Raw genomic sequence first — 24,708 nt, 5'->3', positions numbered from 1 at the left:
TTTGATGACACAAGAATATCAACAGTCTCGTTTTAAGTCATCATTTCGTACGTTCTATGGTCGATACAATGACCTTTCAGCAAATACAATCTATCATTAAGTCATATGCTGACTGTCGTTTTTCATACTAATTGTTAGACCATTATGTACACTCTGAATTGTCGACGGATTTTTCCGTTATTTACATATCATGACAAGGAGCACACAGCGGGTGTGAACGGTCGGCAGGGGGGTGCTCACTCCTCCATGCATCTCCATGGCACCTGATCCCACCTCTGATGTTTTAGGAGATCCGTGTTTGCTATGCTTCCGATTTGTATTGTTTTAATGGACTTTGAGCTTGAATACTGTTTGTTATCTCCATATTTCATCTAGTATGCTCGAATTCCGACAAAAAACAGCTGTTTGCTACAGAGGATATAAATATGACAAATGTAAAGAAAACAAACAGTGGTTGATCTCCTAAATCCGATAAACAATATAAGCTGTGAAAAGTTTGGCCAGAAAACCTTAAATGTCATCTCTTTGGTTTCAAAAATGTCATGGAATAAAAAATGGAATGTAATTTCTCTAATATAGCTATAAACCTGTATTAAAAGTTTACTTCATTGATCATGTTGCGTTTTTAATTAAGTTTTGAGTACATGTATTCAGCCTGGCTTTTCTAATTGCTTCCTTGATCTTATCCTCTAAAGCTACTTATATTTACATTTATTTACTGAAAAAAAATGTAATGCAAATGTTTTTTTTTTTTTAAATTCTGTCATAGAGAATTGAAATACACGAGGCATTCCATGGAAATTTACAAAATTCCCGCCCACTGACGTCAGATACAAAAACAGTCGCGAGAGATTGACATGCATATTAGGCGCTTGACCATTCACGTGGCAAAACTTACATTCAGTTGCAAATATCGAGAAATCAACACACTTAACTTTCAAAGAATTATCACGGTTGGAAAATGAAAATATTTGGCATTAAACGTCAAATCAGTAAAACATCCGAATATGTAAAAGATATGACAGGCTTTGACAGTGTTATCTTTTCAAGTAAACTGAAATACGTGAAAATTACCACTGTTAATTCATAAAACGTCGTCGATACATCTAAATGTCAAGTTGAAAGTTCCCATAAAAGTTTCCGTCTTCTCTTGTCGAAGTTTTGAACAAGAATATCAAAACAGATCAACTAACAAAGGAGCAGAATTTGCGCTCATCTTCTGCAATGGTCTCATTTGTAACCCTTCGGTCCATTGTATCTTGTTTTCTACATAGTAAATAAATGTAACACATTCTTTATTCCTTTATTTAGAAATCTGTTTATTACCAGTATAAGAAACATGTAATGTACACATTATGTAAATGATATAAAAGATATGATTGGTATAAAAATATAATTATAAAAGTAGGTCATTAAATGAGCAACAGAAAATAACAAACGTTAAATTTAATTGAACATCTATGTAGATTATTCTAAAACAATAATCAAAGAAAGACAAAGTTTTGATGGACATATATTTTGTCTGGAATTCTTATCTAACTACAGGAAGAACTCAGTTCACCACACGATACATTTTTTTCTTGGATTCATGAAACTTCCAGCTTTACAATTAAAGGCTTCACTAAACTCCACATTGTTTTGTAAAGGGCCCACAACTCTACAAACGAGAAAAAATACTGACATATAAAATACTGTAATAAAGGACAAAGTAACAGATATGCATTCACCTTGCAAGAAATAATTCAGCAATCAATAAGCTGAACATTGCAGTCTTTACAGAAGCAAGTCAGTAAATGGGAATTTTTAACCTTGATTTAAAGTTTCCGTGGGGATCAACCAGAATTCGCCTTAAAGCCTCTTCTGGTCGTACTAAGCCACACCAAACCTACAAAGTAAATAACAATTTAAGTACCCACACCATACCTAAAGTAAGTAAACATCACACCTACATAGTAAGTAACAATTTAAGTACCCACACAACACCTAAAGTAAGTAAACATCACACCTACAAAGTAAGTAACAATTTAAGTACCCACACCATACCTAAAGTAAGTAAACATCACACCTACATAGTAAGTAACAATTTAAGTACCCACACCACACCTAAAGTAAGTAAACATCACACCTACAAAGTAAGTAACAATTTAAGTACCCACACCACACCTAAAGTAAGTAAACATCACACCTACATAGTAAGTAACAATTTAAGTACCCACACCACACCTAAAGTAAGTAAACATCACACCTACAAAGTAAGTAACAATTTAAGTACCCACACCACACCTAAAGTAAGTAAACATCACACCTACATAGTAAGTAACAATTTAAGTACCCACACCACACCTAAAGTAAGTAAACATCACACCTACAAAGTAAGTAACAATTTAAGTACCCACACCACACCTAAAGTAAGTAAACATCACACCTACAAAGTAAGTAACAATTTAAGTACCCACACCACACCTAAAGTAAGTAAACATCACACCTACAAAGTAAATAACAATTTAAGTACCCACACCACACCTAAAGTAAGTAAACATCACACCTACAAAGTAAGTAACAATTTAAGTACCCACACCACACCTAAAGTAAGTAAACATCACATCTACATAGTAACAATTTAAGTACCCACATCACACCTAAAGTAAGTAAACATCACACCTACAAAGTAAGTAACAATTTAAGTACCCACACCACACCTAAAGTAAGTAAACATCACACCTACAAAGTAAGTAACAATTTAAGTACCCACACCACACCTAAAGTAAGTAAACATCACACCTACATAGTAAGTAACAATTTAAGTACCCACACCACACCTAAAGTAAGTTAACATCACACCTACATAGTAAGTAACAATTTAAGTACCCACATCACACCTAAAGTAAGTAAACATCACACCTACAAAGTAAGTAACAATTTAAGTACCCACACCACACCTAAAGTAAGTAAACATCACACCTACAAAGTAAGTAACAATTTAAGTACCCACACCACACCTAAAGTAAGTAAACATCACACCTACAAAGTAAGTAACAATTTAAGTACCCACACCACACCTAAAGTAAGTAAACATCACACCTACATAGTAAGTAAAATTCTAAGTAACCACATCAATCATATACAGTGAGTAAAATTCAAAGTAATATATATTAGACTCATCAAATCCATAAATTGAATGTAGTTTGTGTTACAACAGCTACAATTTATATCTGATTGAAAATAAGTATATTTTGAAAAAGTAACTATTCAATGAGATCCCTTCCTAATGAAAAGCTGCAGAACACATATGAATTACTTACATGAGCAGCATTTAAAAAGAAAAGTTGTTTCGGAGTGTACTCTAATCCTGGAAGGTACGGCTCTGGTTTTCCATCTCTAGCCTTCTTCAGCCATTTCTGATATGCCTGTAACATTTTTACAATAAAAAATAATGACAATCGTGTTTAAAAGTATCACTTTAATGAATGGAAATTTTAATGAAATAAAAACAAGAAGTCTGTGAGCCAATGCTCACTAATAATACCCCCGCTCTGATGTGAATACACAAGTTCGGTTATAGACAAAGACAGTGATAATTAGGAAATTGACATTGGATTTGCAAAAACTGAATCCCAACACATGGCATGCCTAAACAAAGATTGTGCTAAAATTTGAAGCATCTGCGATAAGTAGTTGCTGAGAAAACTACGACCAAAATTTGCTATGTATGTTTCGGACAGATGCACGGATAAACAGGAAGTTGACATCGGATTTGTACAAAAATGAATCCCACCATATGGCATGCCTAAACAAAGAGTGTGTTAAAATTTCAAGCACCTGTGATGAGTAGTTGCTGAGAAAACTGCGACCAAAGTTTGTTATGTGTTGTACGGACAGACGCACGGATAAACAGGAAGTTGACATCAGATTAGTACAAAAATGAATCCCACCATATGGCATGCCTAAACAAAGATTGTGCTACAATTTCAAGCACCTGCGATGAGTAGTTGCTGAGAAAAGTACGACCAAAATTTTTTATGTATGGTACGGACAGACGCACGGATAAACAGGAAGTTGACATCAGATTAGTACAAAAATGAATCCCACCATATGGCATGCCTAAACAAAGATTGTGCTACAATTTCAAGCACCTGCGATGAGTAGTTGCTGAGAAAAGTACGACCAAAATTTTTTATGTATGGTACGGACAGACGCACGGATAAACAGGAAGTTGACATCAGATTAGTACAAAAATGAATCCCACCATATGGCATGCCTAAACAAAGATTGTGCTACAATTTCAAGCACCTGCGATGAGTAGTTGCTGAGAAAAGTACGACCAAAATTTTTTATGTATGGTACGGACAGACGCACGGATAAACAGGAAGTTGACATCGGATTCGTACAAAAATGAATCCCACCACATGGCATGCCTAAACAAAGATTGTGCTAAAATTTCAAGCATCTGCAGTGAGTAGTTGCTGAGAAAACTGCGACCAAAGTTTGTTATGTGTTGTACGGACAGACGCACGGATAAACAGGAAGTTGACATCGGATTCATACAAAAATAAATCCCACCATATGGCATGCCTAAACAAAGATTGTGCTACAATTTCAAGCATCTGCAAAGAGTAGTTGCTGAGAAAACTGCGACCAAAATTTGTTACGGACAGACAGACAGACAGACAGACAGACAGACAGACAGACACACAAGGGTAAAACAGTATACCCCCCTCTCCTTCGGAGCGGGGGTATAATAAAAATTATAGTTTGTGCTTTCCCGTTATTGATAAGATCAAAGACTTTTCCAGTTGTTTTAATAATTTTCATGCTATTTTTCTTTTATTTAATCACCACCTTCCTTCATTTGTTTTTCTACTTCATTTCTCCCTGTTTATATTTTTTTGTTTTATCATGAGTAAGCAAAACGTATCTTCCCTTCCCTTAAAATAAAATGTATACCTTATCACCTAGCTTTCTTAATCATTCAACCAACCAATCAATCAATCAATCTTAATCTTCCATTATATTACATTAAAGTATGTCTTATCACCTAGCTTTCTTAATCATTCAATCAAACAATCAATCAATCAATCTTAATCTTCCATTACATTACATTAAAGTTTTCTTTATCTTTCATTCCAATACAATAAAATTTATGCTTTATCACCTAAAGTTTCTATATCTTCCATTCCCTTACAATAAAATTTATGCCTTGCATGTTTCACCTAAAATTTCTATATCTTCCATGCCTTAACACCTGTAGTTTCTATATCTTCCATTCCTTTACAATAAATGTATTTCTTAACACCTATAGTTTCTATATCTTCCATTCCCTTACAATAAAATGTATGCCTTACCACCTTAAGTTTCTATATCTTCCATTCCCTTACAATAAAATGCATGCCTTACCACTTTAAGTTTCTATATCTTCCATTCCCTTACAATAAATGTATGCCTTACTACCTTAAGTTTCTATACCTTCCATTCCCTTACAACAAAATGTATGCCTTACCAGCCAGCTCTCCTTCAGTCCACCATTGTCAGCAATATTTTCACCGAGAGTAAGTTTACCATTTAACTGCAATAGTCATAAAGGTTGAATCTTATTCAATATGTTACATATCCAGGTCCATAGCTAAACTTAAAGTACTGAAAGAAGATGATTTATACGCAGTGCAACCAAAGGTAAATTCTGTAAGCTCTCACACAACTTCAATTCTGTTCAGAATTGTTTTAAGAAGACAAGTCAGACTTCCAATATAGTCTGAGAGTAGAAAAATGACTAGATATAATATGAACTCGAATCAAGGTTATTTCCACAGGGTAAAAGTTAAAAGGATTAATAACATTTGCGCGTTTCTCTAACCTTTTTATTGATATTTGGAGTTCGCATTGATTTCATACTTCATAATATAATTTACACATGGTGAATACAAATATCAGTAAGCATTATATCTAATATTCGTTCAGAAAATATAGTTTTTGCTCTGTTAATAATTATGTACCTCGTCATTATGTAAGGTTCTGACAAAATAATTCATTTTTGGAATGATATATTTACAAATTGAGAGAAGAAGCAAACAAGGACCCCTGGAGATATCATATGAAACATCATAATTTGGTAAATGTGATAATCCGTAGATAAATCGTTATGAAAATAATGGCGAAAAAATTGTTTTGAAAAAGTCAGTCAACATTCGTTCAACGTCACTGTAGTTCAATCGGTTAGCACTCGCACTCCGTAGTCCGGGGGGGGGGGGGGGGTCGCGGTTCTAGCCCCAGCAGTACCTAAGTGGATAAAAATAGGTAGCAACTGTTACTTCGACAAGCACTCTACTCTTTAAAGTGAAAGTTTTATGTCTTTAGAATGTTCGAATGATACCTTAAAAACCAAGGTCTCGTGTCACAGCAGGAGTTAACATGCTAAAGAACCCTCAATGGCCCTGAGTACCAAGTAAAAGTCTAAATGTGTAGCCCTTCAACTGCATCTTTAATTCTCATATGAGGGAAATAGTCTGTAATAGTCTGAAATAGTCTGTAATGGATGTTAAACTATCCATCAATCAATCAACATTCGATTTAACGTCAGGCTCTAGTCTGTATCAAACAAAGAATTTACTCTCACCGAGATTTTTGATACGCTTGTATCATCGAATTATATTTCAGAAGCTAGTCTGTCTCAGTTCAGAAACTGATCGTAAGCAATCGTATGACCTTGGGGACCAAATGAATTGGGAGACAATAAACCATATGCAGGTAAAAATGATATATCACTAGAAATCAACTTCATCACCTTTATCATAGAGTTTACTTGTTAGTATGCCATTCATATTCTTATCCAGTAAAAAACATCGTAATATAACCAATAAGTCGGTGTATTTCATTTTGAGTACAGTAGGATATATCAAATCAACGTATGGATGAAAATGAATATTGCTAATTGATGAAACGTCATCGAGATATATTAATGTCGAATGGAAAATCACAGCAAGGGACTTAAGAGACCTTTTTCTTCGTGTAGAATTTTTGCTTAAAATTTTCCTTATAGGGTCGGCTTCTAAAGGGACACAATTTGATACCAAAGAGAATTACAGTAGATTGTTGGAAGACCTGGTTTGCAAATACTCCATTGATATTGTCAATAAATGGTCAACTCCAGAATCTTTTTAATATCAATCTATCATTGGCTGTATGTGTAGAAAAATCTTATTTCAGAGAGAGGGAATTTCATATTATATTGCAAACCATTTTGCAGAGAGCTATTTACGGACATGTTGTACTGATTATTAACTTAAACAAAAATGTCTGTTTGTTATTAAAATAAATTTAAAGCTCATGAGAGCTATAGAACTGAAATCCAGCATGATTTTTTTTGTTTTCTTTGTTTGTTTGTTTTTTGTTTTATTTTGTTTCTTTGTTTGGTTGTTTTGTTTTGTTTTGTTTTATAGATGTGTGTGTATTTAATATAAATGTAATAATTCTCATCAAATCTTCCCAAATAACGGATTCTACAGATAAAAAAAACCACATGATATACAAGAAAATTTGAAGGTTTATATAGGTACTTTTCAATTTGGTTGAAGATCAAAGTGAAAGGCATATATTATTAGTATTTTGGTAACCTGTCCCATTTTTCAAATGGTCTCTTTGAACAACCTATTTGTAATATAAGTCGTAGTTTTTTTTTTTCAATGTGTTCCTCTGCAGCCTACATTTTTGTGGGCTTCCTCCACAGTATATCCGCTGTACTGGTCTGTCATACAGTCAGCCCTCGATTTAAAATTATTGATGGACGTGTTGGTCCACCACTGCTTCAGATTCCCGGCCCCATCATACTGTCGCCCTGTTAAAAGGGTACTTAATTTAATCTGCCTGTATCTCGTTTTTGACTAGCAGATATAAGATTGGAGCATCCAAGAAACATTTATGAAATTCTTCATTACTTTGACGACTGAAAAATATGTTTTTTAACTGAAGTGGTCAGGCAATATACATTATATGATCATGATTCGCGATTATTACAAGAAAACAACATGCTCTCTATTTTATTGATGGTGTGAGTAGAGTTCCAGGATTGCAAATTTAAACTCACCACTGTCGTCAAAACCATGGGTGATCTCGTGACCTATGACATAACCAATCCCTCCATAATTAAGGTATCTGAAAGAAAAGATACAAAGGCTCCCTTAATGCTGGAAAATTGACTCCTAAGGTGCAAAATTTCATCACAATTCTTACAAGTCCGGGTAGGAAATACGATGATAACAAACATTAATTAAGCTTAATTAAAAGCAATTGGAATAATACAGATTGGGAGTAGAGCAGACATGGACCTCTTAAAACATTAGAGGTGAGATCGGGTGCCATGGAGGAGTAAGCATCCCTTGTCGACCGGTAACACCCGCCGTGCGCTCCTCGTCATAATTGAGCGGAATTAAAACAGTAAAATGCATAATTTGGTAAGAGTATACTCAACGATCTGTTTTAGAAACAAAATAAACTCACTGGGGGTAACCACTTTTGTAGAATGGTGGCTGTAAAATTCCTGCTGGAAACACTACATACAAGGAAATATATAAAAGGATCAAATATCAATTATCTAAAAGGTGTGAAATTTAAATATAAACTTTTTTGTTTGGATAAATAAAGAATACATTTAAGGAATAAAGCAATAAAAATTTGTTACCCATAGAATATGCGAACACAATAGGAAGGGAATTTTTTTTAAATGAAATGGAAAATCTTTCTATTTATTTAATTTAACAACTTGATATAAGTAACATAAAGGACGAATAAATGTCTGAGACTATATCTAACTTGCTTACTGATTTGGTTTCTTGCTGGATTGTAATAAGCGTTAACAGTTGCGGGGGGAGTTTCCCATCTGTTAATTAGAAAAAAATGTCATATCTTATTACTAGTACCTCTACATGTCAGAAATCTTCAATCTGATGTATACTTACATAAATCTCTAATGAAGGATTGTTTATTTCTGTTTACCTTTGTGCACATTTTTTTTTAAATCAGATCAATCATTCTATTTCTTTTTTCAACCACTATTGTACAGATTTCTTATTCGTTTTGTCTACAAATGCTGATCTAGATTTTGGTGTGTGGTAATATAAGTAACAGATCGACTTTCGGTCCTGGTGCAGCATATACAATATCAGAAATATGCTTTAGGTATTTCTTAATTTTTTTTTTTTTTTTTGGGGGTTTTATCCAAGCAAATAAATCAATGTTCTAGAGTACCCGCTAAATAGTTTCTCTACCTTCTTACAATCTTAACCTACATCTTCATAAAAATCCTTACAAACAAAGATATATTGTAAGGTCCAGCAATTGCTCTACTAAGCCTCTATCATTTCTCCGCATGAAAATATAAACAGCTATATAGGAGAAATTTCCAATAAACTATGCATAAAACACGGAAATTCCGAAGTGGGATCAGGTGCCTAGGAGTAGTAAGCATCCCCTGTCTATGTACTGATCAGAATATCTCATAGAATATTTCATAGTCAAATTTTGATATAAAAACAAAGACCTTACAATTGGTATGATATATATCAGTCAAAATACAACCCAGTGTTAGGTTATATATTAATAAAATATTAAGAAATTGTAAACCTTCTATGACGTTCAAATTCTACCTTTCTGCAACCATCCTTATTAATCTACACAAATTTTTGTCACTTAAAATCCCATAATTGTGAAACTTTGAATGAAAAATTAAAAACTATGCTTAAAGTTTTTTCATTTCACTTATATATATACAGGACTCAATTTGTTATTTTCAATTTTTTTGATAAAAGTTTGTTTGTATCTTCTATTAACCAGAATCAGAAAATAGAAATCAGTTTAAAGATTCGCATTGTTTGTATTTCTTTTAGATCGATCATTGTTTGTTATCTTTATCTGAAGAATTATCACAAATGCAAAATTTCTCTCATACTTTTTCTAGCTTTTATGGTCCTCTTGGCCCTGCCTAAAATAAAGCTTAATTATCAAGTCACTATATGTATATAACTAGATCACTAAGTCACTTTAAATGCAAAAAGAAAATATAGAGTCAGCTTTAACTCACTTTTTCCTATCCACAGGTTTGGGGAGAATCTCAAGATTTTCTTTGGTTCCCAGCTTCAGGTAGTTTAGGGCGTTTGTAAAGTAGTTGTCCAAATTGAATTTGTACTGAAAAAATGTGGTAGAAAAATCCGTCATTTTCTGATCAAGTAACAATGTTTTGTATTTCTTAAATTAAATATACATCATTCGTCCCAATTATATGCCCATTCTTCAAAGAAGCTATATTTCCAGTTTTTGCTGTATGCATGTAACATTAAGCATAAATTATGAATACTTTTATTTGAAAATTCAATCAAAATTGTGCCTTTTTGATCGACAAGAAATGGGGTTATTCTGGGTTTAGAAATGTTTAAACATGTTTGATCAAGGGGTTGGGGGTTCCAGACAAGCTATTAAAAGAAATGGGGCTCGAGTACCTCAAAATTTCATTTTTTGTGTTTTCCATTAAATTGTTTGGTTTGTTGTTAGGCATTACAATAAAATACACTCAGTTAAACTGGCATATCAGGAATATTAATAAAAATAACACTTCATTATTTATAATTTAGAACTCGAATAATTTAAACTCGATTTTGACTACAAAGAAACTTTTTCACGAGTCTCATGATTTTCATGAGAAAGTCAATGTCTTATTTCAAAAAACGTGCACAGAATATTTTATGATTTACACAATGCATTTGATATATAGTTTATCAACGTTACGGTATACCCTCTAGGCATTGTTGAACCGATAATATACTAGAAAAGATTTAGCTCCATATTCTATTCGGCAGATCAGAGACAGCTAGGCCCCAGGCTCATGAAACAATTTAAGTCAAAATCTGTATGTTACCCCGAAATGGCCTAAAGGTAAAGCACTCCAAAATAAAAATGTTTTAAAGATAGCTTTTTCTTCAATTTCTGCAATTTCGTTTCAGTTCCCAATTAATAATCATTAAAATCAAGGCTTAAAAGATTTAATCCGAACACAACAAGACATGGTTTCAGAATCTCAATTGATCGTGACTTTGAAAGCTAGAGCAGGAGCAGGAAAAGATAAGTAAGTTTAAGTCAGTCTCGTGATTCCGGTGTCAAGGCACACTTAAATCTAAGTTCAGAAGATATAGGGTAATTTATTCTTACCGCACAAATGAATGATGACATACAATAAGTGACAAAATACCAGGTTTCTTAGCATTACTTTATGAGTCTTTTAAGTTTTTGCATTCTATTGAAATGTTCTGTTTAAACATATTTCAACCATCTCATGAAATGTATGGAGATAACGAACAGTATTCAAGTTATACATTGGTAATGTGTTTCACGTGAATTTACGTGTTAATACTCTTAAAACAAATAATATTATGTATTTTTTCGTATTTTGTAAAATAAACTTCACTGAAATACAAGTGAATTTCAGATTAACCACCTTTCACGTAAAATTCACATGCAATACTTCTAGATGCGCACTGTGGCTGCATAATTTGAAGTAATATCTTAAATCTATATTTAGTCGCCCGCGTGGCGCAGTGGTCAGAGCGTTTGCTCTAGAGTCGCGATGTAAGGGGTTGATCCTTACGTCGCGGGTTCGAACTCACTGCGGGAAGTGGAGACCGGTCCTTCGGTTAAGACTGTTTAAAATGAGGTCCCATGTCGCAGTAGGTGTCACTGCTCAATGGCTCTGAGTGGCGAGTATAGGTCAAAATTTGCAGCCCTCCACCGGCAAGTGGTGGTGGCGTCTCCATATGAGTGAAAAATTCTCGAGAGGGACGTTAAACAATAAACAAAAATAATAAATCTATATTTAACATCCCTTGAAAAAAAATTATTCACTTTATAAACAAACCTGATCACAAATGAAGGTAACGTACATGACGTTACTGAAATCTGACCTAGATGTAGAAGGATATATTTCACATAATTTTAATGCAATATAGTATCAATGAAATATGAAAATAACAAACAGTAATAAGCTCTAAAGTCCATTAGAAGAAAAGACATAGACTTCTATAAAAACATCAACTCACGTCTTTATATCTTTCATTCAGGAATGTGTCATTTTTCACTTCCGGTGGGTAACCTATCCTTGGCTGTATTTGGTCTGCCTGTCCACAATTAAAAACAATAAAATTTTATAAAAACATTAATTTGTACAGATTTTATAAATGTCTAGAACGTTTATTCTTAGTAGAGTTGAATATCATAAACATGTATAATTTAACATTTCAATAAATACCAACATATTTCAGTACATATTGCAGATTCAGGAAAATAATTTTGAAATAAGAACTCAAGATAATGACCACCTTTTCTTAGCCTTAGTTTTAGATATTGACTATCTTTCGTCTAGCCTAAGATTTAGATGATAACTACTTTTTGTCTAGCTTTAGTTCTAGATAATGACTGCCTTTGGTTTGGTCTTAGATATTGATTACCTTTTCTCTGGCTTTGGTTTTAGTCTCTGCATCCATCCATTCGTTTTGTTTTAACAAATCTTTCATGGCTGATCTCAGGTTCTCTATCATCTCATCTGCCTAATTTCAGAATTCAGGAAGTTATTTTAGTAAGACATTCAAAATATTCAATCGATACATTTGCATCTATCTACAAGCGTTTTTATGTAGGCAGGGTGATCAACAAATCATCGTTAAAAAATACCTAAAAATATGAAATATGATCTTTCTTGTCAAAAGTTTTTATTTAGTAAAGAAAAAATGTTCTAGCAATAATATTTAATTAAGTAAACAAGCTCTTCTGTGCCTGGAGGTTTACATATCTAAAAATGGAAATGACCACCCAGACATACATCAACTGACTGACTAAATTCACTTCATTTAAATTTTTCGAACAAAATCTACGACAATGAAAATTGGAATTAGAGTATTCATTTAATATTGGAAGAAGACAAGAAGATTTTTTTGAAATTTAAAACACTTCAAATCCCTTTCATTGCTTCTTCGATGTGTGAAAGGTGCTAAGTTGAGGAGAAGACCTTACCTTGGACTTGGCCTTGCTGTCGAACGTTTCCTCCAGGAAAGGTTTCCCCACAGCTAACCCCACTATACTATTGGCCACGCCTACACAGGTCTTCCAGCGAGGGGGCTGTACTGCAGACCCCGTCAACGTCTTAAGAAAGAAGAATCGTACAGATACAGGAACACATATAAGAATGAGAAAGAATGGCATTTGATATAAAAGTACTAGAGAGAGAATTAAACAGATACAGGAACACATGAAAGGATATTGGATAAGAGAGAAAGAGAGAATTAATTACCTCTCTGTAATCACCATATATTTCTCGAACACTTTTAGGCATTGCACCAATCATCAATATCAGAGCACGCCAAACGACGTAATTCTGTAGCATCCTAAAAATGTAGGGGGAAAAAAATGTGAAATCACTTATTCATGTTGTTATGAAGTATTTTCAATGTATACGCAAAATAACATCATTATTTCAAACCTTTTATCTTTACTGACAAGTGTATTCACAATTTTGGTCATATAATCTGGGTTTCTGTTGATAACAGGAGTAGATGATTGTACTGTAATATTCAAATCCTTCCTCCCTAGCGTGGCTTTGAAATATTGTAACCACTCAAACTAAACAATGTTTAAAGATAAATATAATGTCTTAGTCAATTGAAATAATTAACACATGGAGTAAATGACTAACATGTATTTAAATGTATTAAACATTGGTTTTAGTGACCTTTAAAACATCGTTTACATTTGACCATTTAATTTGGAAACATGTATCAGCAAAGATTATTTAATTAAAGAAAAACTGGTTCTCAATGAACATTAAAAACTTACTGAGTCAGACGTAGTATTATTTTTGGAGTTTTAACAAACGTATTATTATAATTCATATACATGACTCGGAAACTTTAAAAATCGTACTGACATTGGGATACTTTGTTTGGAGTTCTGAAATCATCATTTTATGGTAGAGTTTCTCGTCATCTCTCCTTTCATCGGAAGGCATTGTAGCCTGATAAAAATATATAATATAACCATTTAAAACTAATATACATCTGAAGGCAATGTAGCCTGACAGAAAATAAACTTATCTATTTTAAACTAATATACATCATTGAATAACATTTTGCCCTAAAATAACATCTACTATTTCAAAGCAATCGACGAAAATACGAAAATTATGTACTGTATCAAAGTAGTCTTATTGACAGAACAAATGAAAATGCAAGTAAAGCTATAAAATATTGTACAGGGGAATATACGTTTATTTAGCAAACATTAATGATTTTATTTTTTATGCCCTCAAGATGCCAGAAAAAAAATGTGCCTCCAAATGCTTCAAATTAAAAGCATCACAAGAGGCCCATGGGCCATAACGCTCACTTAAGTAACTATGGCCCTTGTTCATCAGCAGATTCTTTTTCCTATATACTCCTATGTAAAACTTTGATCGCACATCGTAGCCCCTTCCTACACTGGTCGTCATGATTTGAACAAACTTGAAGCTACACTACCTGGAAATGCTTCCACATAAATATGATTGATTTTGGCTTTGCTGTTCTTGAAAAGAAGATATTTAACAATTTTTTCCTATTTATTCCAAAACTTTGATTGCCCATTGTGGTCCCCCCCCCCCCCTATCCTAGGGGTCATGATTTGGACAAACTTGAATCTACACTACCTGACAATGCTTCCATATAAATATGACTGTTCATGGCCTTACTATTCTTGAGAAGAAGATTTTAAAATATTTTTCCGATATATACCCAATTAAAACTTCGTTCACCCACAGTAGCACTCACCCTACTCGAACAAATTTGAATCCACACAATGTCAGGAGGCTTTCATATAAATTTCATCTTTTCTGGTCCAGTGGTTCTTGAGAAGAAGACTTTTAAGTTACCCCATCCAATTTCTACTAATTCTGTATTTTCTCCCCGTGGAAGAGGATGTGGTCCTTTATTTGAATCTTTTCCCAGTGGTCCTTTATCTGAATAAATTTGAATCCCCTTTTCCCAAAAATACTCTGTGCCAAGTTTGGTTGAAATTGGCCCCGTGGTTCTGGAGAGGAAGATAAAATCATAAAAAGTTTACGACAACGGACAAATTTTGATCAGAAAAGCTCACTTGACTTTCGGCTCAGGTGACCCCCCCCCCCCCCCCAAAAAAAAAAAAACTAGATGAGGATATGAATGCTCTACATTTGCTACGTCTATCTCAAAGTCCACCATCTCTGCCATGTCGTCTGCTGCTGTTGCAGGATCAGCGCCAAAGATAACGGCCATTTTTGTGGCATAGATTTCATACGCCTTTAGTTTACGGTCATTTCTGCCCTTCAGGAAATAGTCCCTATCTGGAAGTCCCAAGGCAGGCTGGTCAACCTTTAAAACACACACACACATCTTTAATAATCAGATCATGCAATCACCATCTGTCAACAGTAAGGGATATTTGCCGAACTTACGTATAAGATATTCTTTGTTGGATTTTTGGAGTCATCATAAACGTACATGTCCATAAGGGGCGGACTATTTGTGTACAGCCTCATTGTCGTCAAAAGATTGGTCAGATTAAACGTGCTTTCATTCCAGTTCTCATCCGTCACCGGCCAACCACCAAGGTCTTCTATTAACCTCCGGGCTGATGTTAAATTGTCTTTCTCTAAAGCCTCTGTGTTGTAATAAAAATGTTTTAGGTCATCAAAAGTTTTGCTCTTCGGACTGGCTTGCAAATACTGAGATGGTATGACTATTAACACTTGAACTATAAAATGCACACTGCTGAAAAGATGAGTATCATCAAACACTTAGGCCATTTTTCCTCGATTAATATATTTACTACATGTACCAAATTCCAACCTTTATTTGAAATGGTACAAGTTGAAATTTTTTAATTCATTGTTTTTATAAAATTTCATATTTTTATAATTAATAAGCCTATGTGTTTCCATAGTTTTTTGTCGGTTATGAACTACGGCTCTCAGTCCGTTGCAATGAGCTGAGAATTTCAATCATTACGTAAATACTGCACCATTCTTCACAGAACGAATAATATAATGAGTCAGTAAAATTCTGACATATTTTATAAAACCTCATAGACTCAGTTCCGAATTGTAGGCGCAGATTCATGCCAGGGCGCTCCAGACATACCGCACATACGCCCCCTGTAAAACCAAGAGGCCTATTGATCGCAACGCTCACCTGAGTCACAATGGCTCAGCTGTTCTTCATCAGCCGATTATTCCTCTATATATTTTACGTAAAAAAAATGATTGCCCATTGTGGCCAAACCCTGCCCCAGGGGGTCAAGATTTGAACAAACTTTAATGTACAATACCTGAGGATGCTTCCACATCAATATGACTAATGGTGTTATGATGTGAACGAACTTTACACTATAGAGCTTTCACAAAAAATTCATCTTTCCTGGCCTAGTAGTTTTTGAGAAGATTTTTAAAACTGTCACTAAATTTTCACTCATTCTTACATATCTTCCATTAAAAGAAGGCGTGGTCCTTCATTCAAACAAAATGAACCTTCTTTACCCAGGGATGTTCTTTGACAAGTTTAATTGAAACTGGTCCAGTGGTTCTGGAGAAGAAGACGAAAATGTGAAAAGTTTACGACAACAACGACAGGCAACGGGCACTTTTCGAATAGAAAACTCACAAGCCTTCGGTTCATGTGAGCTTAAGATATTGAAAGATAAAATTGCAGTCATTTATTTGCTAAAATGGGGTTTTCTAAATTGCTGATTTTCCCCAGACCCCCAAACAGACTCTGTCATCGACTAACTTGGGAACTCGATGTCCCTTGCCATCTAATAGGCCCCCCTCTAACGCAAAATCCTCAATCCCTGCCCGAATTGAATTTGCAAATTTTTCATAGTTTACATGTAAAAATTCCTTCATATAGATTTTTAGAAAATGTTTAGCTCTTGCGAGATCTTAAAAAAATACATAAAAATAAAAGTGATGTAAGAATTCCTTTCTTTTAAATTAAGATCGAGTTGTTTGTCATTTTTCATTACTGACATTTACAGTTTATGAATATCTTTGTTAAATAGGCAGATAAACAGTACAGTAGGGGTCTTTCTGAATAAATATTGTGTTCTATGCAAATAGAATTAATTAAATACTTTAGAAATGAAAAAAACTACATATTCTCTATAACATTAAATCACCTAAGGATTTAAGGTTCTAATTTCATATATTATGTATACAGAGTGTACGTACAAGTCTTCATGTCAAAATCACGTCTAAATTTTGTTTTAACGTCTCAAAATCAGTAGCATTGATCTCATTGCCGCTTGTTTGTTTTAAAGGCTTTGCGGAAATAACTTTTTTCCAATTGATTCAGTTTTTATTGCAGTGTTTAAATTCATAACTTGATTTTCCACTTCCAATACTTTCACGAATAAGTTTAATTATGTCATGAAGTAGATGACTTATAAATTATTAATGATATGTCATATTTCCGAGTCCTTGCGTGGGAGATGTGTCCTTCATACAAACTTAAAAGTACGGAGACTTTGTGCACCAATGAGGAGTTAGCGAGCGTCACTTAACTTCAAATCGAGCCTTTTGAAATTTAAATCAAATCTTTTTTTATCATTTCTAGTAAAAAGGTATCAGTTAAAAATTTAAAAAAAAAACATTTAAAGCATTTTGCCCATTATCTTTTAAAGCAATATGAGCTGCAACTTTGATGCAAATTTTTGTTGCAAAATTGTAATTAACTATTTCAAGGACAGAGAAAAAGAACATTTATAAACGTCTATTGTTCATATTTGCGATGGAAGAACTATTTATAGGCTTAGATTGAAGCAAAACTACATTATTGTCGTCCTGTACAATATTGATTCCTTATATAATACTTTATATTTGATTGTACAGAAATCTTTCTTCTGAAACAATTTAACACTTTGTTTTGGTCTAATTGATCATAAAGGTTTAAATCACATACAAATTTATCAAAATAAGACATTTTAACAGCAAAATAAAATTCTCAAAAAATGCAGCTCATATTGCTTTAAAACAATATTAAATCAGATACGAGAATTTTTCAAAATCTGCTTAAATGCACTGAAATAAGAACTAAAAAAAAGTTTTATTACAATTGCTTCCTAAAAGCACAAAGATGAACATCATTTACACGTATTAGAAAACGGTGCTTTGAAATGATAAATAATTTACTGGTTCCAACATCTACAATGCAAAGAAAATAAAAATGTCAAATAATCCTTTAAGATATTTCAAGGGAGAGGACTTGTATAGACATTCTTGCTTGCTCTCCAATCCTACTGGAAATAAAATATTGTTTAAATCCAGGATATTTCTAATACTAAACGAGATATACAAGTATAGACGTTGGATAAATGTAATCAGATATTGGAATAGAGTTTTATCCTTTAGCAATGATCGAATTACAAGAATTGTTTTTGAAGTTGATTACAATAAGTGTAGGAATAACTGGTGCAGTGATTTGAAAGAAATATTACACCAACTAGAGCTGGATTATTATTTTGAGTCAAAGCTTATGGTAAATATAAATATGGTTCAATCAAAAATACACAATTATTATTCAAACCTTTGGAGCAATGAGATTTTAAGCATTCCTAAATTGCGGACTTACGTTTATTTTAAAACAACTTTTGGAAGGGAAAATTATGTAGTACTTGATATGCCTAAATATTTACGTTCAATTTTAGCACAATTTAGATGTGGCATTTCACCACTACGAATAGAAACCGGTAGATATCATGGGGAACCTGTTGAGGATCGAATTTGCACCTTTTGCTCTAAAAATAATGTAGAAGACGAAATTCATTTTTTATTGCATTGTCCTATGTACTCTGAATATCGTTCAAAACTTTTTGAAAACACTTGTTTTAATCAATGGCATGGTCAGATATGGATTTACTAAGTATACTTGTTTCAAATTATCCTCGACAGGTTGCAAAGTATTTATATTTTTCATTTATGCGGAGACAGTCCGTTATCTTCAGAAAATAAGAATGTATTTCAGTGTCATATTTATCTACTAATAACAGACACTACCAATCTTAGCATACAAAATACGTATATGTATATATATCACAATTATGTTTATTTACTTTTTTGTTTATCCCTTAACGTTGTGCTCTTTATTTTCTTTATATATTGTATTTCAATTTTGTGTTTAAAGTGGCATATAGGCCCGATGGGCCGGGTGTTAATTGTTATTTTATACAGTTTGTAAACAAAGGATTTGATTATGTACACATGTCACTATAAATAAATAAATTACTTACTTACTTATACAATTTCATATATTGTTTAGTTATTATCTAACTTTGCTTTAAAAAAAAGATTTCATGTAGCATATGGTTTTACGGGACATTTGCTGGCCAGAAAACTGTAATCCCCCTTTTTTATTAGCAAAATAAATGAATCTACATGTGCTAATCGTAGACTTAATGTATGATAAATTGTGAGTTGTAAAACCAAAGTAGAAGTGCAGTTTATCAGCTTAACATTCTTATTTACCTTCTTAATTAAGGCAATGAATTTCTTTTTTTTTTATGTTTCCCATTATCTTTGCATATATGTGACTGAATAACGCAATATTTGTTTTTTAAGTATTCATTCCAAATCGAATGTTTTTTTTTTACGTTGACCTTTGTCGACCCTCCTTAAATGAACCAACACGAACTCACGTTTTGAATACAAATTGTGTATCAATCATCACTTTAATTAATTATTTAATCTCTGTATAATTAAAAAAGTCGAATTACCTAGGTCTACACACGACCTGTACAATGTCTTGGCCTTCTGTACCGCTTCTATGTCATTTTCACCGTTATCTTTCTCCAGTAAATCTGTCAAATTACATAAATATTTACAATAAATCAACATACTATGAATATACTTGATTGTTTTATGTTTTCAATATACTTAACAGTATATAGATCTACTTGTATTTTTTTCTTATCTATATGCTGTGAATTGTCTGAGGTTTGAAGAAACGACTTTGAAAGAAAGAACTTTGAGCTTGAATATTGTTCGTTATCTCCATATTTCACGTAAAATGCACACCAATACAATTTTTAAGTTTATTGGTTTAATTAAAAATCAAATAAAAAGGCATATCATGCATATAAAATGCGAGACTAACATTTAAGTATGATGTCAACGGAATCGTCTACTTGGTAAAACACGCCGGTGATAGATTTATCTTCCGGAATCACCTGTTTCTTCCGGTATAACCCGCATGCATACTGAAAGAAATCGTCACATGGATCTACCGAGGTGTCTATAGCGTCAAGTAAACTTGAAGCTGAAATGAAAAGAAATCATGCTTTACAATGGAACAAAAACGTATTTTTTTAAATAATAAAAACTTTTCTGTAAATTAAGTTCAAAATCTAAAATAATTTAATATACAATGAGATACATGTAGTAATATATAGCATGTGTATGCAATGACCGGAAGCCATCACTTCCAGTAAATATAATTACCTGCTCGTACACATTCAGGTGAGTTACACACTTCTGTAAAAATAAAATAAAAACGAGTTATTGAAGACTTTAAGTTTTTTTTTTTTTTAGCAAATTCAGTCACCCAATGGGAATTAGAATGAGCGAAGAAACATGGGCTTATATGATACAGTCATACTTCGCGAAAAAATGAGCGAAAGAATGCACACCTCTTCTTATGGTTATTATGTCTGGATTTGTGGTATCCGGATTCTGTTTGTTGGCTCCGGTTTTAGATTTTACAGATGGAGTGTCGTCATCTTTTTCTCTCTGGATGACGACGACAGCCAGCGCCACCGACACTGCAATAATGGCGGCAAGGGCCAGAACCAATAGACAATACAGACGCTGGGAACCAGAGCCCTTCTTTGGATCTTTTATGCTGTAACGAAACAAAACTAATTGTTACATGAAACCGTTGCTACGGGCCTGGTTGCCAAACTCAAGCTGACATAAAGTTGCATTTTAATGCTGTAGTGCAAAAACAGAACCAGGAAAAAGACCCCATTCGATTTTAGATAACTAAAATCCACGTTTTCTAGTAATTTATTTGCCATTAAAGGTATTGCTCGTATATATTAGGATTGTAAATCAAGTTCCACAATTATATCTCACTAAATACCTTCAGATATCAGGTGTGAAGTTTTACCTGTCAATACAAACCGATTTAACAGTACAGCGGTCATCGCTTGACCTACAGCTTCTTTCATTTATGTCGCAAAAGTAATTCTCTTTATATATGATATCCGTAATTAAACATATTTATGAAGTAACAATTATTAGGAATTTTCAATAATAAAATCATGTCAAATGAACCAGTTTTTCAGGATTTTACCACTTGCAAAAATATGCGACTTTTTTATGTTAAAACATACTTCTGTTCATTAATGTATGACATCTTAAACATTGTGGCGACCGATCCATTTTCTTGGCTTATTAATCATATGAAACTAAAATTAGTTCACATTAATAAATTATACTTAAAAAAAAAACAATAAAACCACTGAAACATACATAAACAAAGGCCTAGACATAAAGCACATAAAAATGCTTGGGAATTATCAGCACAATAGATCAAAGCATAGAAAAGTTTATACATTTAAAGGACAGGGGCAAAAACAGCACATATTGACAGCACAAATACTTGAAAGTAAAAACAGTTGTTACATATAACATGGAAACACATACAGTAATTAGCAATATAACTGACACATATAAAGACAGACACAAGACAGAAAAAAAATATTATTTTTAAAAAAGTCAAAAACTGTTAGATATATTAAGTCTTAAAAATATTTCAGGTTGCTATTTTGCGTATATCATTGAGAGTATTCCAGATCTCTGTAAAAGTCTTTTTTAATATATCTGGTATTTTTAGCTCTGCACATATCTGCAATATTGACATATTAGGATTCTCTAATTACAACAAGTCATATGAGTTTTCTTAATTACAACTCTTGAAGAAAGTCAGAACTTATTTAGGAATGACTCTAATTCTTGGCCAAATTATTCGAGTATAACCTGGTTTGGGTCAGTTTACGCTGTTTTATAATCCGCTTCGCGGAACTTATTAGTTCAAATTTGCCGCTCAATTATACAACCCTAGTAACGGAAGTGATGGGAAGCGAGGGGAGGTAAAAACTGATACATAGTCCTTGGAGCCATGTTGTTTTGTTTACATGTGGTAAGATCCAAGTTACTGTTTGAAGTTAAAGGTACATTCATTAAATCTGGAATTTTCCATGAATCCCGAGGACTGGAAATGAGAGGATTGCATGGATACAGACGATTCAGCTGGTTGTCAGGGGAGGGGGGGGGGGGAGGGTGTCCACATACCAAACCAGGTTATACAGAAATAATTTGTGTTTCTTTTTGGATATTAACCAATCAGAGGCTAGAATACAAACAAAATTAAATTATTTGTTAATAATTCTAAAAAAAAGGCAAATGCATGCAATAAATTTAATTCTTTTTCTTTTTAAAAGGAAAAGCACAACAGTATATAATATTGGTGCAAGAGAGTCGAATAAGATATCGTACGAAATCTCGACGTCAACTTGACATAGGATCAATCATTCGAAATTCGTTCAATTTTGTACAGTTGTGTATTGAATAAAAATGTAGATACGATACGATACAATACTTTATATAGTTTTGTCTTTCTTTCATTGAAAAATACACATCGATCTGTTTCAAATTTTTAATATTTGTAAACCATCGTATAAAATACAGTAGTCTATGCGTAACACAATAATTATTTCAAAAAGATGTGCTATTTGCTTTATGTTTAATATTTTTAGGTCAGTTTTATTCTAAAGCAGTCAAACCTTATCTTTGATGATTTAAAATATCAACTTTTAGATATTTTTGAGATACTTTCTAATCAGTAAGGTGAAATACAAAAACTCAGATAAAGCTATAATTTTCTGACCAATTTGGGGGAGGGGGTCACTTGTCACTTTTTCCTCAATTTTTTGTGTATCTCAATAAAATGGGCAATTCATGTGTAATTACACAATTTGTGTCTCATTTTGAAAGTTCTTGAGGCTACAACGGAGACTTTTCTTCACAAAGGGCTACACAGTCTTACAATGAACTATTCAGTTTGACAAACATTACAATGTGAAGTCGGATGCCCTTTTGAACTAGATAGCAATAAATGCATGTCTCTACCCATGGCAGTGTTAGCCATCTTTGCTGCCATTTCTCTATTACGTGGGGAGGGCGGTATGCGGTATTCAGCAATTCATTTTACCAGTACATGTTTGGTCTGTTCTCAATAGAACATATGTATGTCCCCAAATAGGCAGAGACAACGAAGAAATTCTGCCATACAAAAAACTCTTACATCAGAAAATCCCTTTTGTTTAAATAGAGATCATCCTTTCTTGAGAGTTTTATGCAGGTGCAACCCCCCACGGTACTCCGTCATTAAACCTAACGATATCTCTATCCCCCACTTATATCACATGAATTTAAGTAGTAAAACATCATCCCTGTCATTCTATAAGCATTAAAGAATTAAAAACGTACAATATACATCAATGACGGACATTTATGAACTTATAAACTAATGCAAAAACAGGAATTAAGAAATATTTTCGAATACAAAATACCTGGTATATTCGGTGCTTCTTTTGTCCATTTCTGGTCATTATGTCCGACGAATGAGGCTCATAATGCGCCGTTTAATTGCACTGTTTGTTCATGATTAGTTAATCTACGTTTAAACAGATAACAGGTTAATTCCTTTTGAGTTAATGGCGACAGACTGACCGCCATACCATCCGTAGAACACGGACTTGCGATTTACCGAAAAAAAAAGATTTTAAAAAACTCCGGTTGCAGCATAAAGGAATACTGTGTGAAAATAGCCTGAACACCGTGGGCCAGTTGTATGCATACAGATGAGATATGTAAATGATTTTAAACTTGTCATTTTATAAACAAAAAAGGAGTAGGTACACCTTTACTTTTCCCCCAATGTTTTGTTAGCGTTCATCTTTGTCTGGTGGATAATTTACCACAACGTTATAGTAAAAGATCTGTCAAAACAAGCCGTTCATCATAATCAAATTACCATCCTTCCCAAAGTTAGCATCACAAGGTCGGAGTTTATAGGGACATTAGTTCAAAGCTTTTATATATACAGAATAATTTTACAATACTTATATCTAATTTTAATTTCCAAACATGTCACGCGTTTTTATGATGTATTTTTACATGTCAAGTGCCAACTCTGGAAAAAATTATCGGAATGTATGTAAGGAACGTGTTCTTTATAAAAGACAATATAGTCAGGAAATAGTGAAGCAATCAATCTTACCCTAAATGGACATCTTGGTCCGAAATAGTTAGTGATGAAGCGGTCAAATTCTGTTTACTGCTAGACATTTCCACTGGGTCTGTCCGAGGACGTGACAGGGCATCGACACGCGATCGATCTAAGACTAGGGAAGATGGAACGCGACAAGGTCACGCTTCCCTGGATACGGGGATCTTTCAGTGCCGCGTCACCTTGTGTGTGTTCTATAGAATCGTGGACAGTGAAGAACCCCGCGTCTGTCGCTTCAGTGGGTGAGGACAATTATTCCCTGGACAGGCCAGTAGATGTGACGATCTTTGCGTAGACAGATCCGTCACAAGTAAACAAAAAATGCTTT

General features: G+C 33.5%; 1 protein-coding gene across 2 annotated transcripts; it reads right to left on the bottom strand.

Moving 5' to 3' along the window:
• Nucleotides 1-1,290: 1,290 nt before the first annotated feature.
• On the bottom strand, nt 1,291-24,708 carry LOC133205930 (neprilysin-1-like). Of its 2 annotated transcripts, none has more exons than XM_061341823.1 (22): nt 24,372-24,708; nt 20,716-20,927; nt 20,528-20,560; nt 20,184-20,345; nt 19,804-19,887; nt 15,494-15,699; nt 15,231-15,410; nt 13,955-14,041; nt 13,511-13,650; nt 13,322-13,415; nt 13,045-13,173; nt 12,483-12,581; nt 12,075-12,152; nt 10,070-10,173; nt 8,811-8,869; nt 8,491-8,542; nt 8,078-8,145; nt 7,698-7,828; nt 5,498-5,563; nt 3,303-3,407; nt 1,809-1,885; nt 1,291-1,657 (listed from the first exon to the last, which is right to left on the bottom strand). In XM_061341823.1, the coding sequence occupies exons 1-22, from the start codon at nt 24,437-24,439 to the stop codon at nt 1,558-1,560; spliced, it is 2,334 nt and encodes a 777-aa protein (XP_061197807.1). In that variant the 5' UTR covers nt 24,440-24,708; the 3' UTR covers nt 1,291-1,557. The 2 variants fall into 2 exon arrangements, with proteins under 2 accessions (XP_061197807.1, XP_061197808.1); XM_061341824.1 differs by lacking the exon at nt 24,372-24,708 and adding an exon at nt 23,662-23,780.

The sequence above is a fragment of the Saccostrea echinata genome, unplaced genomic scaffold, assembly GCF_033153115.1.
Source record: "Saccostrea echinata isolate AGI-Se365-2 ecotype Australia unplaced genomic scaffold, CSIRO_AGI_Sech_v1 ptg000054l, whole genome shotgun sequence".
Taxonomy (NCBI): Eukaryota; Metazoa; Mollusca; class Bivalvia; order Ostreida; family Ostreidae; genus Saccostrea; species Saccostrea echinata.
The sequence above is the reverse complement of the archived record's forward strand: the minus strand, read 5'-3'. Positions and strand labels throughout refer to the sequence as shown.

Bases quoted from the DNA above. Each gene is read 5' to 3' on its own strand.
- LOC133205930 (XM_061341823.1), bottom strand. From the start codon at position 24,439: ATGTCTAGCAGTAAACAGAATTTGACCGCTTCATCACTAACTATTTCG. The intron at 15,700-19,803 runs GTAATTCGACTT...ATTACAACACAG, and splicing joins CAGGTCGTGTGTAGACCTAG to AGGCTTTAGAGAAAGACAAT. The intron at 14,042-15,230 runs GTAGAGCATTCA...TATTTTTATCAG, and splicing joins TTGAGATAGACGTAGCAAAT to GCTACAATGCCTTCCGATGA.